This window comes from Rhamphochromis longiceps, linkage group LG3, assembly GCF_057381845.1.
Source record: "Rhamphochromis longiceps isolate RC_006_pf linkage group LG3, R_longiceps_female_GT1.1, whole genome shotgun sequence".
Classification (NCBI taxonomy): Eukaryota; Metazoa; Chordata; class Actinopteri; order Cichliformes; family Cichlidae; genus Rhamphochromis; species Rhamphochromis longiceps.
Window position 1 is genome coordinate 55810158 of NC_140559.1, and position 15635 is coordinate 55825792.

The 15635-nt window shown below is 46.1% G+C and overlaps 2 protein-coding genes across 2 annotated transcripts in view; one reads left to right on the forward strand and one right to left on the reverse strand.

Moving 5' to 3' along the window:
* Positions 1–2138: 2138 nt before the first annotated feature.
* LOC146675354 (uncharacterized) lies at positions 2139–5396 on the reverse strand. Its single transcript, XM_085401148.1, has 5 exons — positions 4911–5396; positions 3997–4640; positions 3534–3924; positions 3047–3332; positions 2139–2304 (listed from the first exon to the last, which is right to left on the reverse strand). The coding sequence occupies exons 1-5, from the start codon at positions 5389–5391 to the stop codon at positions 2139–2141; spliced, it is 1968 nt and encodes a 655-aa protein (XP_085257274.1). The 5' UTR covers positions 5392–5396.
* Positions 5397–8282: 2886 nt separating this feature from the next.
* The window catches only part of chrnb1 (cholinergic receptor, nicotinic, beta 1 (muscle)), a 28266-nt gene continuing 20913 nt past the window's right edge, over positions 8283–15635 (forward strand). The window contains exons 1-2 of the mRNA XM_085400418.1: positions 8283–8518; positions 11096–11229. Of these exons, the coding sequence (XP_085256544.1) occupies positions 8458–8518; positions 11096–11229 (195 nt within the window). The 5' untranslated portion in view covers positions 8283–8457. The remainder of the gene's footprint in view (positions 8519–11095; positions 11230–15635) is intronic.

Below are 15635 nucleotides of genomic sequence, written 5' to 3' on the forward strand. Positions count from 1 at the left end.
CCCAAAGTCAAAGGAGACATATTATTGGATATAATTGAATAAAACAAACTAATATATTTGTATGATTGTAACACTGGTCTCTGGAGTTTTTTTCTCTTTTTAATCAGGTCTTCTGTATCATTACATCTGCTTATTAGCTCTATGTTTGATTTATTAAAAAAACATCTAAATATCTACATACATATACATTCAATACATGCAAACCAAGTCAATTTAATGTCCATTTAATGAGCAAGAAGATACTTTTGGATGTGCCCTTATTTCCCAAAGTGAGACTGCAGCAGATGGCTCCACTACAGTTTACAATATGATATAGTATGGAAGATGGATGTAAATGCCCCCTGGTTATGTAATCCACACGTTAAAACCTCAATATTAGCCATTTTTGGGAGCTAAATGTTACCATATTTGATGGAAGAGTAGAGTGTGAATTTATCAGCTTGGTTAGGAAGCTGTCTTCATAAACTCTAACACTCACAGCCAGTCGAAGTAATAGACTAATAAAACACAAGAAGAACTCGGAAAGCACAAACCTCTGCCAAGGTAATACTTACTTTTATGGGAACAACATTTTATGTAAATTTATTTTGTTGCTTTTAAAAATACTTTAAAATTTCAGTGCTGTAAAAATCAGATAAAAGGAGCATGACAAACTGTTACTTTGATTCCACAGACATTCTGTAGGAGTAGTAATGGATAACATGAATAACTTGCGCTTATTAAATATTATTCTAAAATATATTTCTAACTAACTGGGCACTCTTTCTTTTGACAATACTTTCTTTAAAGATATAAAGCATTTTGGGTTCAGCTTGAAAGAAAGCCAGATTTAAAACGCACAAGTGAGATCAAATGTGATATGATTTTTTGAATCTTTATGCAGCATATGTTGATAATACACACTACAGTTATTAAGACGCTAGCTATAGGTTATAAGGCTTTTTGTCTGTTTTTGACCAATACATCATTGCTTTGGATGACCTTAGTGTGTCATGAATCGCTGTGCGGCAGGCGGGAGTTGGACCCAAAATGCAGGACTCACAGACTCGAGGGAATGAACTCAAAACACAGCTTTATTTGCCGGTAGAACAAACATACAAACTAAACTAAACTGGGAAGCCACAAACTAAGAACTTACAGCGAGACACAGGGAGATCCACACACAGCATGAGGGACGACGTCACGCCGAACAGAGGGAGACGCAGACAGAAATACACAGAGGGTTAACGAGGAAAGTGGGAACACACGGGGAACACAGGTGACACTGATAATCATAACGAGACAGGGCGGGGTGAACTGAACATGACATGTACAGGCGTGAGAGTCACAAAGTAAACAGGAAGTGCACAGAGGTTCAGACAGGAGGAGAGAGAGCACGGGGAAAACACAGACATAACGGGCTGGGGAAACATGGAATAAAACGGAGAGACGAGGGCTCACAGATACACAGAGGGGCACACAGGGGGTAAAAGCCATGAAGGGAAAACACTTAGGGAACAACACAACAGGGCAACTCAGAAAACATGGCCTAAATAAGGAACAAAATACAAACATACAAGAAAACTAAGAACACTGGGCCAACATGGCCCAGGACCATGACAGTACCCCCCCCCCCCCCAAGGGCTGGCTCCCGACAGCCCAAACCCGAGAAACAAAACAAAAAAACAACCCACCCAGGGCGGGAGGCGGGGGACCAGGACGGAGGGACCAGAACGGGAAACAAAAAACAAACAACAGAAGACACAGGAGCACATGACCACAGTCCAAATAAAGTTCAGGGGGCCGACCCAGAGCCCACAGGCACAAGAGTTCACGGGTCACACGGTCGGGGGGCCGACCAGGTGGGTGGCACAGGTGACAGAGCTGGTCCGGAGGCCGGCCGTGCGCAAGGCAACGGCGGCGACGAAGGAGACGACGGAGCAGTTCAGGGGGCCGACCGCGCGCAAGGCAACGGCGGCGACGAAGGAGACGACGGAGCAGTTCAGGGGGCCGACCGCGCGCAAGGCAGCGGCGGCGACGAAGGAGACGACGGAGCAGTTCAGGGGGCCGACCGCGCGCAAGGCAGCGGCGGCGGCGAAGGAGACGACGGAGCAGTTCAGGGGGCCGACCGCGCGGAAGGCAGCGGCGGCCCTCCAGTCTCAGGTGTGCTGGCCATGGCCTGGTGGGCACAGGACCAGTTGAGGCAGGACCAGACGAGGCAGGACCAGACGGTGGCGATGCGGGGGCCGGACCAGGCGAAGCACGGGCTGAGGCCGGACCAGACGAGGACGAAGACTCGGAGGCCGGACCAGACGAGGACGAAGACTCGGAGGCCGGACCAGACGAGGACGAAGACTCGGAGGCCGGACCAGGCGAGGACGAAGACTCGGAGGCCGGACCAGGCGAGGACGAAGACTCGGAGGCCGGACCAGGCGAGGACGAAGACTCGGAGGCCGGACCAGGCGAGGACGAAGACTCGGAGGCCGGACCAGGCGAGGACGCAGAGGCCGGGGCCGGACCAGGCGAGGTTGCAGAGGCCGGGGCCGGACCAGGCGAGGTTGCAGAGGCCGGGGCCGGACCAGGCGAGGTTGCAGAGGCCGGGGCCGGACCAGGCGAGGTTGCAGAGGCCGGGGCCGGACCAGGCGAGGTTGCAGAGGCCGGGGCCGGACCAGGCGAGGTTGCAGAGGCTGAGGCTGGACCAGGGGGAGCACAGGCTGAAGCCGAAGCTGGGCCAGGCGGAGCAGAAGCAGAAGCCAAAGCTGGGCCAGGCGGAGCAGAAGCAGAAGCCAAAGCTGGACCAGAAGCAGAGGCTGAGACCGGACCAGGCGTAGCAGAAGCAGAGGCTGAGACCGGACCAGGCGTAGCAGAAGCAGAGGCTGAGACCGGACCAGGCGTAGCAGAAGCAGAGGCTGAGACCGGCCCAGGCGTAGCAGAAGCACAGGCAGAGGCTGGACCAGGCGTAGCAGAAGCACAGGCAGAGGCTGGACCAGGCGTAGCAGAAGCACAGGCAGAGGCTGGACCAGGCGTAGCAGAAGCACAGGCGGATGCAGCCGGACCAGGCGATGACGAAGACTCGGATGCAGCCGGACCAGGTGACGACGAGGCGGTCGCAGGTGGCGGCTGGACAGGCTCCTCGGGCCCTCCAGCTGATGCGGCGTGAGGCTGAACGGGCCCCTCGGACCCTCCAGCGGAGACAGGAGGCTGAACGGGCCCCTCGGACCCTCCAGCGGAGACAGGAGGCTGAACGGGCCCCTCGGACCCTCCAGCGGAGACAGGAGGCTGGACGGGCTCCTCGGACCCTCCAGCGGAGACAGGAGGCTGGACGGGCTCCTCGGGCCCTCCAGCTGATGCGGCGTGAGGCTGAACGGGCCCCTCGGACCCTCCAGCGGAGACAGGAGGCTGAACGGGCCCCTCGGACCCTCCAGCGGAGACAGGAGGCTGAACGGGCCCCTCGGACCCTCCAGCGGAGACAGGAGGCTGAACGGGCCCCTCGGACCCTCCAGCGGAGACAGGAGGCTGAACGGGCCCCTCGGACCCTCCTGCTGACGAGGCGTGAGGCTGGACGGGCTCCTCGGACCCTCCAGCGGAGACGGGCGGCTGAACGGGCCCCTCGGACCCTCCAGCGGAGACGGGCGGCTGAACGGGCCCCTCGGACCCTCCAGCGGAGACGAGGAGGTGCTGGCTGGGCCCACTGGAACCCCCAGCGGACGAGGTAGATGGCGGCACGGGAGCCGCGGAGTGCTGGATGAGCTCATCCGAGCTTCCAGCAGGAGCCGATGTAGAGCCAGAGAGAATTGGGACCCCGGGCTCAACGTTAAGCTGGCTAGAAAACTGCACTGCTACGGGGAACTGGGCCAAAGGTTCAGGTGCGAGCTGAGCTGCCGGACACACGGGGACCTGAGCTGCCGGACACACGGGGACCTGAGCTGCCGGACACACGGGGACCTGAGCTGCCGGACACACGGGGACCTGAGCTGCCGGACACACGGGGACCTGAGCTGCCGGACACACGGGGACCTGAGCTGCTAACGGTGGAGAAGTAAATGACTGCACAGGGGACTGAACTGATGTCTGTAGTAACGGTGGTGGTGAGAGTGGAGTAGGTGGTGGAGTTAATGACTTCACAGGGGAATGAACTAGAGGTAGTGACGGTTGTGGTGCTGGTGGTTGAGTGGGTGACTGTGCTAAAGGAGGCTGCACTGGGGACACTGGAGACTGCACTGGGGACACTGGAGACTGCACTGGGGACACTGGAGACTGCACTGGGGAAAGCAGAGCTGCAGGAGACTGCGCTAGAGACTGCAGTGATGGTTGTAGTGGAGGTGTAACGGGTGGAAGAGCGGCTGAATTGGCTGCGGGTCGGGTGGCTAATGGCTCGGCTACAGAGTGCCTTAATGGCAGGGCTATGGGTTGAATGACTGACTGAGTAGCAGCCTGAATGGCTGGGTGTAGTGACGGTTGTGGTGGAAGAGAAACAGGTGGTAGTGTGGATGATGGAGCTAAGGGCGACTGAGTGGCAGACCGAACTGATGACTGAAGCGATGGTAGAGGTGAAAATGGAGCTTGTGGTGGAGTTAATGACTGTGCTAGCGGGGACACAGGAGACGCAGCTTGTAGCTGGGCAGCTAAGAGAGCTTCAGGAGGCTGGGCAGCTAAGAGAGCTTCAGGAGGCTGGGCAGCTAAGAGAGCTTCAGGAGGCTGGGCAGCTAAGAAAGCTTCAGGAGGCTGGGCAGCTAAGAAAGCTTCAGGAGGCTGGGCAGCTAAGAGAGCTTCAGGAGGCTGGGCAGCTAAGAGAGCTTCAGGAGGCTGGGCAGCTAAGAGAGCTTCAGGAGGCTGGGCAGCTAAGAGAGCTTCAGGAGGCTGGGCAGCTAAGAGAGCTTCAGGAGGCTGGGCAGCTAAGAGAGCTTCAGGAGGCTGGGCAGCTAATAAACTGTTCACATTACCATCCGTAGCACAAAACACAACCCCTGAACGAATAGTCCCACGGTTCGACACAGAAAAAGAGTCCTTATTCACCACAGCCGGCGATGTAAAAGTCCGAACGTCCGGCTGTGGGGTGGTGCGCCCGCGGCGTGATCGACGCTTCTTCCCCGCAGATGGCTCCAAAGGGCCGGGAAAAACCACATCCGGCCGGTGAAACTGACGCGGCTGCTCCAGGGTGGCTGTTGTCTGTTGCTGCTGGGCCAAGTCTGATATTTCCCGAGTTCGCGCCGCCTCCCGGGCTTCATTCAAATTGGCCAATAAGTCCAAACATCCTCTGACCTGGCGGAGATGAGAATTTCCTTTGAGGATTGCTTCGATAGCATTTATCCCCACAATCTTTGCCCTTGTATTGGAAGTGTGGGTTATCCACTCGACTAGGCGTTGGACACGTATCAGATCGCTCTCCCCGGGTAAGTCTGCTGGGTCCATGTTGTGGTGACGTCGTACTGTCATGAATCGCTGTGCGGCAGGCGGGAGTTGGACCCAAAATGCAGGACTCACAGACTCGAGGGAATGAACTCAAAACACAGCTTTATTTGCCGGTAGAACAAACATACAAACTAAACTAAACTGGGAAGCCACAAACTAAGAACTTACAGCAAGACACAGGGAGATCCACACACAGCATGAGGGACGACGTCACGCCGAACAGAGGGAGACGCAGACAGAAATACACAGAGGGTTAACGAGGAAAGTGGGAACACACGGGGAACACAGGTGACACTGATAATCATAACGAGACAGGGCGGGGTGAACTGAACATGACATGTACAGGCGTGAGAGTCACAAAGTAAACAGGAAGTGCACAGAGGTTCAGACAGGAGGAGAGAGAGCACGGGGAAAACACAGACATAACGGGCTGGGGAAACATGAAACAACCACAAAGGGAGACGAGGGCTCATAAATACACAGGGCACACAGGGGGGGGAGAGAGAGCACGGGGAGAACTTGGACATAATGGGCAGGGGAAACATGGAATAAAACATATGGAGAGACGAGGGCTCACAGATACACAGAGGGGCACACAGGGGGTAAAAGCCATGAAGGGAAAACACTTAGGGAACAACACAACAGGGCAACTCAGAAAACATGGCCTAAATAAGGAACAAAATACAAACATACAAGAAAACTAAGAACACTGGGCCAACATGGCCCAGGACCATGACATAGTGGATGTAAGCCAAATTTTAATGGACTGTTAACATGACCCTACTCTAGACCCCTAAAAAGTTTCATCATAATTTATTCAACACTTTTCAGGCTATGGTATTTACAAACAGAATAATGAGACACATCAAATGCTACCAAAGAACATGACCTCCTTGGCAGAGGTAACTAGAATTTCACTCGAGCACAGAAAGTAAGTAGCAAAAAGATCTGCATTGGCTTCATTTTTCTTCTTCAAAGGTTGCAGCTTAGCTTCAACATGCCAAGAAAATCACATCATGTACTCTGTTTGCACTGTAAAAAATTTCCAATGTTTTTACAGTGCACTTTTAGTTGACCTCGGTTGGCAGTTGGCAGACTTTTATTTTGAAACTCTAAGAAAATGCAAAAATTGAAAGGATAAAACAAGATAAAAAGAAAATGATTAAATTGATGCTTTTTAATATACATACAGATGAACAAAAAGGAGGAAAGTTGACACTTTCAGTGAATAAACTATAATGACTTCCCCAAACATTTAGAATAAAGTTACACAACACAGGTTAACACATAATCTCTTTTTACTCATATTTGTAGATAAACAATCAATGTAATTTAGCTTAACTACTTCAGAATTAAATAATCATCTCTCATGAAGTCCTAGTTTGAGTTACTGCCAAAAAAAGCTTTATGCACTCTCCCCTGACCGGTGACGTGATGTGTGACTTGACACCGGGCGCTAGCTGTTAATAGTTAGCTTCTATGGTAATTAAATTGGCAGCAGGCCAAATGGCAGTGACAGTGTGTCATAAATTATGGTGGCGTGGATGGTCGACGAATGTGTGCAAGAGCAGTTTGGCATGAAGAGATGAGAGGAGGGACATAAAGACGGGGATGTAGATGTTTTACTGCAGGGGCAAATCAGAAAATACAGCAGTGTCTGGAGTGTTTCATCAACTTGACTTTATACTGAGAGAATAACAGCTGCTAACGTCTGGTCTGTTGGTTCTGCATGTGTCCTGTAGAACCAAAACATACATCAGAACTGAATGCACAAAAAGTTGAAATACAGTTTAAATAGGATCATTTAACCCCTCAGTTGGGCAAATAGGTTAAGCAATTAAAGGAAGTGATCGCAGCATGTGGGTGTAGGCAAGAGGAAGCTGGGGAAGAAGACTCAGCTGGAGGTAATGTCTCAGTGACATATTACAAAATAGGATTTTAGGTCAAAGGGTCATGAGATTAGAAAAAGAAAAGAGAAAGTCATTAAATAGATCAAATGAGCTGATAGTGAAAACTCTTGAGAACAAGAAGTTATTATTATTAAGATGGCAGCTGCCAGCGTGTTTTTGCATTCAAGAGTTTTGGAGCTGAGGAGAGCACTTACTGAAACAGCTTTCAAATCCAAATGTTTTCCAATTAATGTCTGATATACTCCAGGATTTTAGCATCTCAACAGTTTTGGGCCTAATATTTTAATTTCATAAAGCACTACATGTTTTTTGTTAGGTGACAGGTCTGGTCAGCAGGCAGCTTAGTTTAGCACCTATTTCATCTTTATATAATAATACATGCAGAATGCGGTTTGACATTGTGTTTCATCGTGTCACCTTTGGACTGGATGTTGCTCTAAAACCTGTAAATATTGTTTAATATGAACTTTACAGGTACAAACGTTATCCATGCCATTTGGACTGATAATAACCTGATTGTTCCCTTTCCAAAAAAAATAATTTTAAATTATTATCCAATAGTCAGATTATTTCAGATTATTTGAGGCCCATGCAATTTTGGACCTTGTTTATGTATGTTTTTTGTTCCTCTGAATTATAGAGTTTTATCTTATAATGTGGCTACAGAACTGGCTTCATGGTTTTCTGAAGCAGAAAGCCAAAACAGCTGAACTGTCATTCTGTCAACTATCATTTCATAGGTTTTCTTTTTTCCCCCCAAAATTCTCAGAATCTCTTTTAGCTTCACAGTTACATAAACAGCAATCTAACTTTTTGGGGAGGGTTTTGGAAGAGGAAATATACCAGAAAAAATTATACAATTTTTTTGCATATAAAACCTCACAAGAATTTCTGCCAGTTTGATGCTTGTGTGTATCCCCAACCCCTTCCCCAAAGCCCACACCCCTTCCTGGAGGTAATTGGAGTACACAGCAGCTGGCATGGCTGCCTGACTGACAGACAACAACAGTACAAACTGAGTACTGACCAAGTCAAAGTTTAGCTGTAGAGTTCCAGTGAGCTGAACTGGTAAAGAAAGCTAAGCAGGGAAGAAGTTTGATTCACTCATTCAAGATCTATTTCCGGGGAGGACAAGAGTTTGGTTTTGGGCCTCATCATGAAAAGCCTGGATCTGTTCCTGCTGGCATGTTGCTTATACAGCCTGAGCACATTGGGAGGTAAGTACAGGCTGACACAGTATACTCATGTAACAAAGCGTTAGTTGTCATGCAAGGCCAACATGAATACTCGTGTAGTATCTAATGTAGAATAAGATCATAGAATGGAAAGTACCAGAAAAGAACAAATTCATAATAGAAAACTTTACAGTAATACTTGAGAATATGATTTCTCTGACACGATGTCAGTTCCTATTGGAATACTGTACAATAAAAATGTTTTATTAGCACGTTTCGACGTAGGCTAGACATTAATACAGGCCCAGCCGTTTATGTGTTTTCTTCTGCTCATGTTTCTTTAGCTTATCAATCTGGTTTGAGTGTTTAATGTCTTTTCCCATGGGCTAATTTAGAAAATGGCAGAAATCACATTGAGTCATTTATCAAGAGAGACATGTAGCATATCGTGCTGGTGTAACTGTGTAAAGAGCACAGAAAGAGCACAGAAACATGGTCATTAAACATAAAAATGAGAACCTTCAGTGGCTCTGTGAGGCTGTACCTCTTTGATCTGTTAACATTAGCATGCTAGCATTTGAAAAGCAGACAATATAAAAGATGGATGTGGCTATTGTGATGTTGCTCACTGGTTTCTGAAGTCCCAATTTGAAACATTGAGCTAAACATTACTTCCCTCTTGGTTGCAATAAATGTTAAAAGATGTAAGAGTTTATTTCCAGATTGACAACAGGAGGAGGCTAGTCTTTGGTTGATTGGTGAGGGAAGAAAACTGTGAGAAGTGTTGTGGAGCAGCATGTAATGGAATGTACTCAGATAGCAACAAACGTTTGCAAACCTCTTTGGGCCACAACAAGTTGTGAATGACGGCATTGGCTCATCGGGTAAGTCTGACTGCCTTTAGTCACAGGGTTACCTTTGGTGGGTCACATGCAGGTACTGTTGCAGGTATGTTGTAGCATTTGGGCCACATTACACTTCTTGTAGCCCATGTTAGGTCCCTTCAAGAACTTTGGCTCATACGAGTTTACCATTACTGTACAGTAATCGTGCTGTGCGTTCTGGAAGTAGCCCTAATTAGGCCAAGACGTGTCTGCTATTGAGACAAGTGACAAACTTATTTCATTAGCAGACAGGAGCTGATGTACAGCTAAAGTTGATGAGTTTAGAGGATCGAGGTGCGGCATCCACACGAGCTCCAGAGTGACAAACTTCATTTTTTCATACAACTTATTTGGTAAGTTGCCCGGTGGTTACTGGACAGTGCGCTCAAACCACTCTGAGAAGGATGTAGTGTATACTGAACTTTATTGCAGTCAGTTTCAATTTTAAACCATGTTTATCACTGCTGAGCCACTACTCACTCGGTGAGTTTATGAGAAAAAAGCTGAATAACTGGGTCTTTTCAAGCAGATACTCACATATTCTCTCCATAAAAGAAAAATATAGTACAAAATCTTTTTAATTTTAACTGGTTATACAACCATCCAGTATTTTAGTTTTAGCTAATTCTTTAGTCAGTCTTGTTATTTACCAAGTGATCTCAGCTGGGTAGTGAGATAAAAAATGCTAAATTCTGGCCTTCGATAGTCACCTCCCGTTCCATCAGCAGCCATGCTTCCTTGTGCCTAGCTAATGGGGTGCCTTGCTGGGTGATCGTCATCATTTATTCCTGTCAGGTCAGATCCTGCTGGGGCCACAGCAATGCCAGACGTGATGAATGCTGCGTCACAAGAGCTGCTGATTATAAATGCTTCTAACCTTCCAACACCAAGGAGGAAAATGTTGCAAGTAAATCAGGGATTACGCATGAAAATGCAATGGAATGCAAGTGTTTGAGTAGGTTTGCGATTATGCAGACCTTAAGCGAAACATTTAGCATTGATATAAAAACAGGACCTTAGAACCTCAGGAACTTATTTGAAATACATGTCTTTTACTTGTTTTAATTAGAGAAAATAATGTGGGAATGCACTACTACTACTTCACATGGTAAGCCAATCCATCTGTCAATCCTGAATTCCACTTAAAGCAGTCTATCCACATCCAATAGCAGTACAGCTTTTCTGACTGAAAGGTCTGACTGATTGATTCTGGACTTGAAGGTGGTAATTGTCATCTAGTCACTTTTTTGGGGGGGGGTCATTGGTCAGTGAAGTCAACAGCATAGCATAATTTGCAAAAAGCAGAAAGACATAGAGCTGACCTTTCACCCCTTGGCTGGACCTAGGAAATTGGTCTGTAAAAGCAGTTAACAGAATTTTTGGTATTAAACAATCAGGAACTTTACATTGAAACATTATAGTAATCATCAAAATGAATAATCAATAAATTTTTTATCAAACATCCACTTGTTGCACACTATTGACTTCGGTATTGAGACAGTCGTCGATTGATTATATTTTGATGCACAGCACAGCTTGCTCGGCGACACAGTGTCACCAGTGTGTATCTAGTGAGTGAACTCCTTTATTAATTCAGTGCATCAATGCAGTCAGCAGCTGCTGAGGCTTTTGGAGGGACATATCTAGCTAAATCTGAGTGAATGACTAGCAATTATTAAAGGACTTCAGTTTGAAGCCTGCCATCACAACTGACCTCTGTCAATGTGTATTACAGGTGCAACTGAATCAGAGAATACTCTGATGAAGAGCCTCTTTTCCAAATACAACCTTAAGGTCCGACCAGCTCGTACCCCTGAAGAGAGGGTGGTGGTTCGCGTGGGCATGATCCTCACATCCTTCGTCGGACTGGTGAGGCCCAAAACCCCAACACAAAAGTACACACAGTAAACAGCAGGTCACTGCAGATTTAAAAAAAATCTAAATTCTAGCATAGTAGAATAAATTTAAACAAGGGCTGATTCTAATGGATTATAAGCCAGGTCTCCATCGACCCCTTTCGAGAACCCAGGACTGACTGTAACCCAGCATGATGTAACAGAAGTGTCGACCAGTTTAATGCTGATTCCCATCACCAAAATGTTTGCCATTAGCTGACAATTCACAAGAACAGTCGCCTTAAGGTGCTTTATGTTGTAAGGTAAAGACCCTACAGCATTTGGGAGAAAACCTCAACAAACTATGACTGCCTATGAACATCTGCTTTGTGACAGTGGTCAGAAAAAACTCCCTTTTAACAGGAAGAAACCACTCCCAACCACCTGTCCTTTAAGTAAGACTGCAGTCTGAACAAAATGAAGAGAGCAAAGCACTCCGTTGGCTAATACGTTATGAGGTCATGAAGATACAATGGAGCTTAATTATTTAAGGAACTATATATGAGAAGGATTTTACTTCTAGTCTGGATTTAGCAGAAATCCAGTGAAGAGAAGTTAATACTACTAGACGCTGTTACTGCTCTTTATGCAGTGTTCTGAATCGACTGAAGGCTTTTCAGAGAGCTTGTAGAACAGCCTAATCATAAAGAACTGAAACTGTCTAGCCTAGAAGCTACATTCCTTTAATATCTTTTCCAAGATCTGAAAAGATGAATCTGTCATAATCGGACACATCAAAGTCTGTGACCATGCTACAGTAACTTCATGCTGGAACTCTTAGCCAGAGAGACGATGGTTTTTCTGTGGCTTTGCCTCTGAAATGTAAATGTAAAGCTTATCTTCCATATTCTCCACCATGAATGAATCCCAGTGCCATCTGAATTTAAATTCACAACCAGATGGCAAAAATGAGTACTACTACTGAGGTGTAGTGAAGTACTGTAGTTTTATTCATTCATGCTGGGAAATAGTGTTTAGTGGCATGCACTGATTGGGCTGCTGCCTGTGTGACTGCATTAAAGGATAAGCCGTACACACACACACTCACACACGGTCACTTTATGAGCTTTTTATTTTCCCCTTTACTCTCTTCTCCTAGGCAATCAAAAACCAACACACATAGTGCATCCACACACCCACACTCCTTACACCTCCACTCAAGGTCACGCTCTCTCTTCCTCTCTCGTCACGTGGATCATCTTAAGCTGTGGAGTTGACCTGGCTTGAAAACTAACCCACTTGGATTCTTAGTTTGACAAGTAACTAGTCCAGCTGGGTAACTGCAGAGTTATTATTAACACTGGGCCTGACGGGTATTGATATGCAGGCAATGACATGTGTGAGGTAGCAAGATGTGTTTGCATGAGGAAGACATCCAACGTTTGCTGCCCCCACTCATGCTTTGGTCCCAGCTGTCCCAGTTGGGGTTTTAAATAGCAGGCCGAGGAGCAGAGAAGCTTAGCCAGAATTCATGACTTGACCTTCACATCATGGGTACAACAGTCCCACAATGCAATATGTCACATTTTGTACATGCAAAAATGCCACTCATGCAGCAAATCCCCTCATGTCTCTGCCTCTTAGTCCTTTTGTAAAAGAGTTGTTTAGAGACTACATGTGTCCCCTGCTTGTTAAGCTAAACTAATATCCCAGTGGTTCCAAAAATTCCCAAAACATTAAAAATTCCTCTGCAATAATGTTAACTAGTCCAATAAAAGAAAATTCCAATAAAGTCTTGCAAAAAAAAAAAATAATAATCTGAGTAATATTGCGATTTAGTTAATAAGTCATTTAGACACCTTTGTAACAACAAGAGGTCGCGCCTAAACTCAAACATAAACTACTCATTCAACCAATAGATTCAACTCCAAACCCTTCTTTCAATAAAGTGGTATTGCCTATCGCTGCAACATCATGTCCCCTGGCCTCAGGGCTGGACTGGGACAAAAAATCGGCCCAGGCATTTTGACTAGAGACGGGCCAACCAGGTATTACAGGAAAAGGCATAAAGCCTTTGAATGAAAACAGACGCTGTGATGTACACCCTCTTGTTGGTATATGTATGATTTCTATACATTTTACATCAGATAAAAACTTTGGTTGTAAGATTCAGATAATTATTTTTTAAAAGCGAGACATTTTAAATGAGAATAAGAAAGAAAAGTATTTCTTTGTGCCCCCCTTTCCCTGTTAATGCCCTACCTGGCCCCCCTGGCAAAACTTTGCCCAGACCCGCCCCTGCATAGTTACCAGCTGTCAGCTACTTAGAAAAGGATCCTGGTGTTATTTGTCTCTCATAAACAGTTCATAACTTCCCTTCAACTCATTCATGTCACCTAAAAGGTAAACCTGTTTCTCCATCACCTGTTCAGCTCTGATGATTCAGTAAGGACATCTCCTGGTTTCATCTTCATGTTTCCCTCTCACCAGATAACCAAACCATTATCATGACCAGCAGCTTTTACAGCTGTGGCTCCAGCAAACATCAGCTGATACTGGAAATTAATATTAAATAAATTCTAACAACAGCTGATCAAGCTTAAACGTGCTGCTGTTGTTTACCACAACATCCGCTGGTTTCCTGTTTCTGGCGCAAAGTGAGCGATAAACAAACAAGACAGAAAAGCTGATCAGCTGATCATTGATCAGTTTCATGATTGAAGTAGCTGTGCAGCATAAACACACAGAATAAATCCAGCTTTGTGTGTTTTTCCATTATAGCTAAACTACGGGACAAACTGTGTTCCTTCTCAGCTCAATACGAAACGCATAATGTTTTCTCTGAATGAGGGACCATTCCATTTTTTAAGGAGCTGTTGGCAACTCTACTAACTAACCTAATGAATAAAATAAAGTTCACTATCAGTAACATCAAAGCACCCACCCAGCTGTATAGAAACTCCGTCATGCTAGCTAGCACGCAGTACGAGTTATTGTAACTGACTGTAAAAAGTCAGCACAATGAAAATAAACTCCACCTAAACTTGGTTTATATCTGACCCAGATAGACTGCAGGTCATAACTTCTTACCTGAAGTTCAGTTCACCTGACACTCGGACCAGCGGCCGCCTCGGGTCTCTGCTCCTCCTGCCTCTCCTTCCCTCATCCACCTGCTGGCCTCTGTGGAAGCTCTGCCACAGCCACCACCAAACAACTGAGTTATTTTTACACATCAGCCAGCATCTGGCCAATCCATCACCTCTCATTGTTCATGCCGTTACAAAAACAAAACAAAACAAAACAAAAAAAACATCGGCCCATAAAAACGAAAAATCAAACGCAAATGATGCCCGATGGCCAGTCCAGCTATGCCTGGCCTGTTGGAACAAATGGTTTTAACTATATAAAGGCGCTTACTACAAAGTTCACCACTGAGTGTATGTCATGGCTGTCTGATCACAGTGATGTAACAAACACATTTCCAGAGGCAAAAAATGACACAGGTATTAACATTAACAGTATGAACTACTAAAACTTAACTTTTAACCTGGTTTTAACTTTGAACTGTATGTATTATTTAGATATCTTTTAGACATCACACTGTACTTGCTGTCCTTCCATCAAAAGGTTAAGGCTGAAAGACGAACAAATAAAAAATTTTGAATCACATTGAGGTTCGATTAACCTCAGTAGAATGTATCCTGACTGTGGGGGGAAGTCCATGCAGTATGCACACTCCACACAGAAAGCCCTCAGCTGGCAGCATAGTCTAAACCAGGGGTGGGGGAAGTCCAGGCCTCAAGGGCCGGTGTCCTGCAGGTTTTAGATATCACCCTGGGTCAACACACCTAACTCAAATGAGTAGTACATTACCAGGCCACTGGAGAACTTCAAGACATGTTGAGGAGGTCATTTTGCCATTTAAATAATCTTTGTTGGATCAAGGACGTATCTAAAAACTGCAGGACCCTTGAGGTCTGGAGATCCCCCACCCCTGGTCTAAACCAAAAACCTTCTTATTATGAGGCAACAGTGGTAACCAATTCTTGCAATTAAATGCTTGCAACAACCTAAAAACCTAACTTTTCATGCAAATGGAAGGCTTTTCATAGACTGATGATTGACTAACCGGATTTAGTCCATTAAACTGATGGATGGTGTTTGGTGGGAATGGTACTTACAGCACTTTTCTGCTTTTGCTGAGCACTCAAAGTGCTTTCTTATTATAAGCCCCATCCACAAACCTATTTCTACACCTAAGAGCTGTTTTAAAACCTGTCTTTCACATTTCATTGAATGCTTTGCAGGCAAATTAGGATTCAGTATCTTAACCACAGATACGTTGACATGCACCTTAGAGAAACTGAGGATTGAACCACTGACCTTCTGATTAGTAGACAACCTGCTCTGCCTCCTGTACCACAGCTGCCCTGAATACCA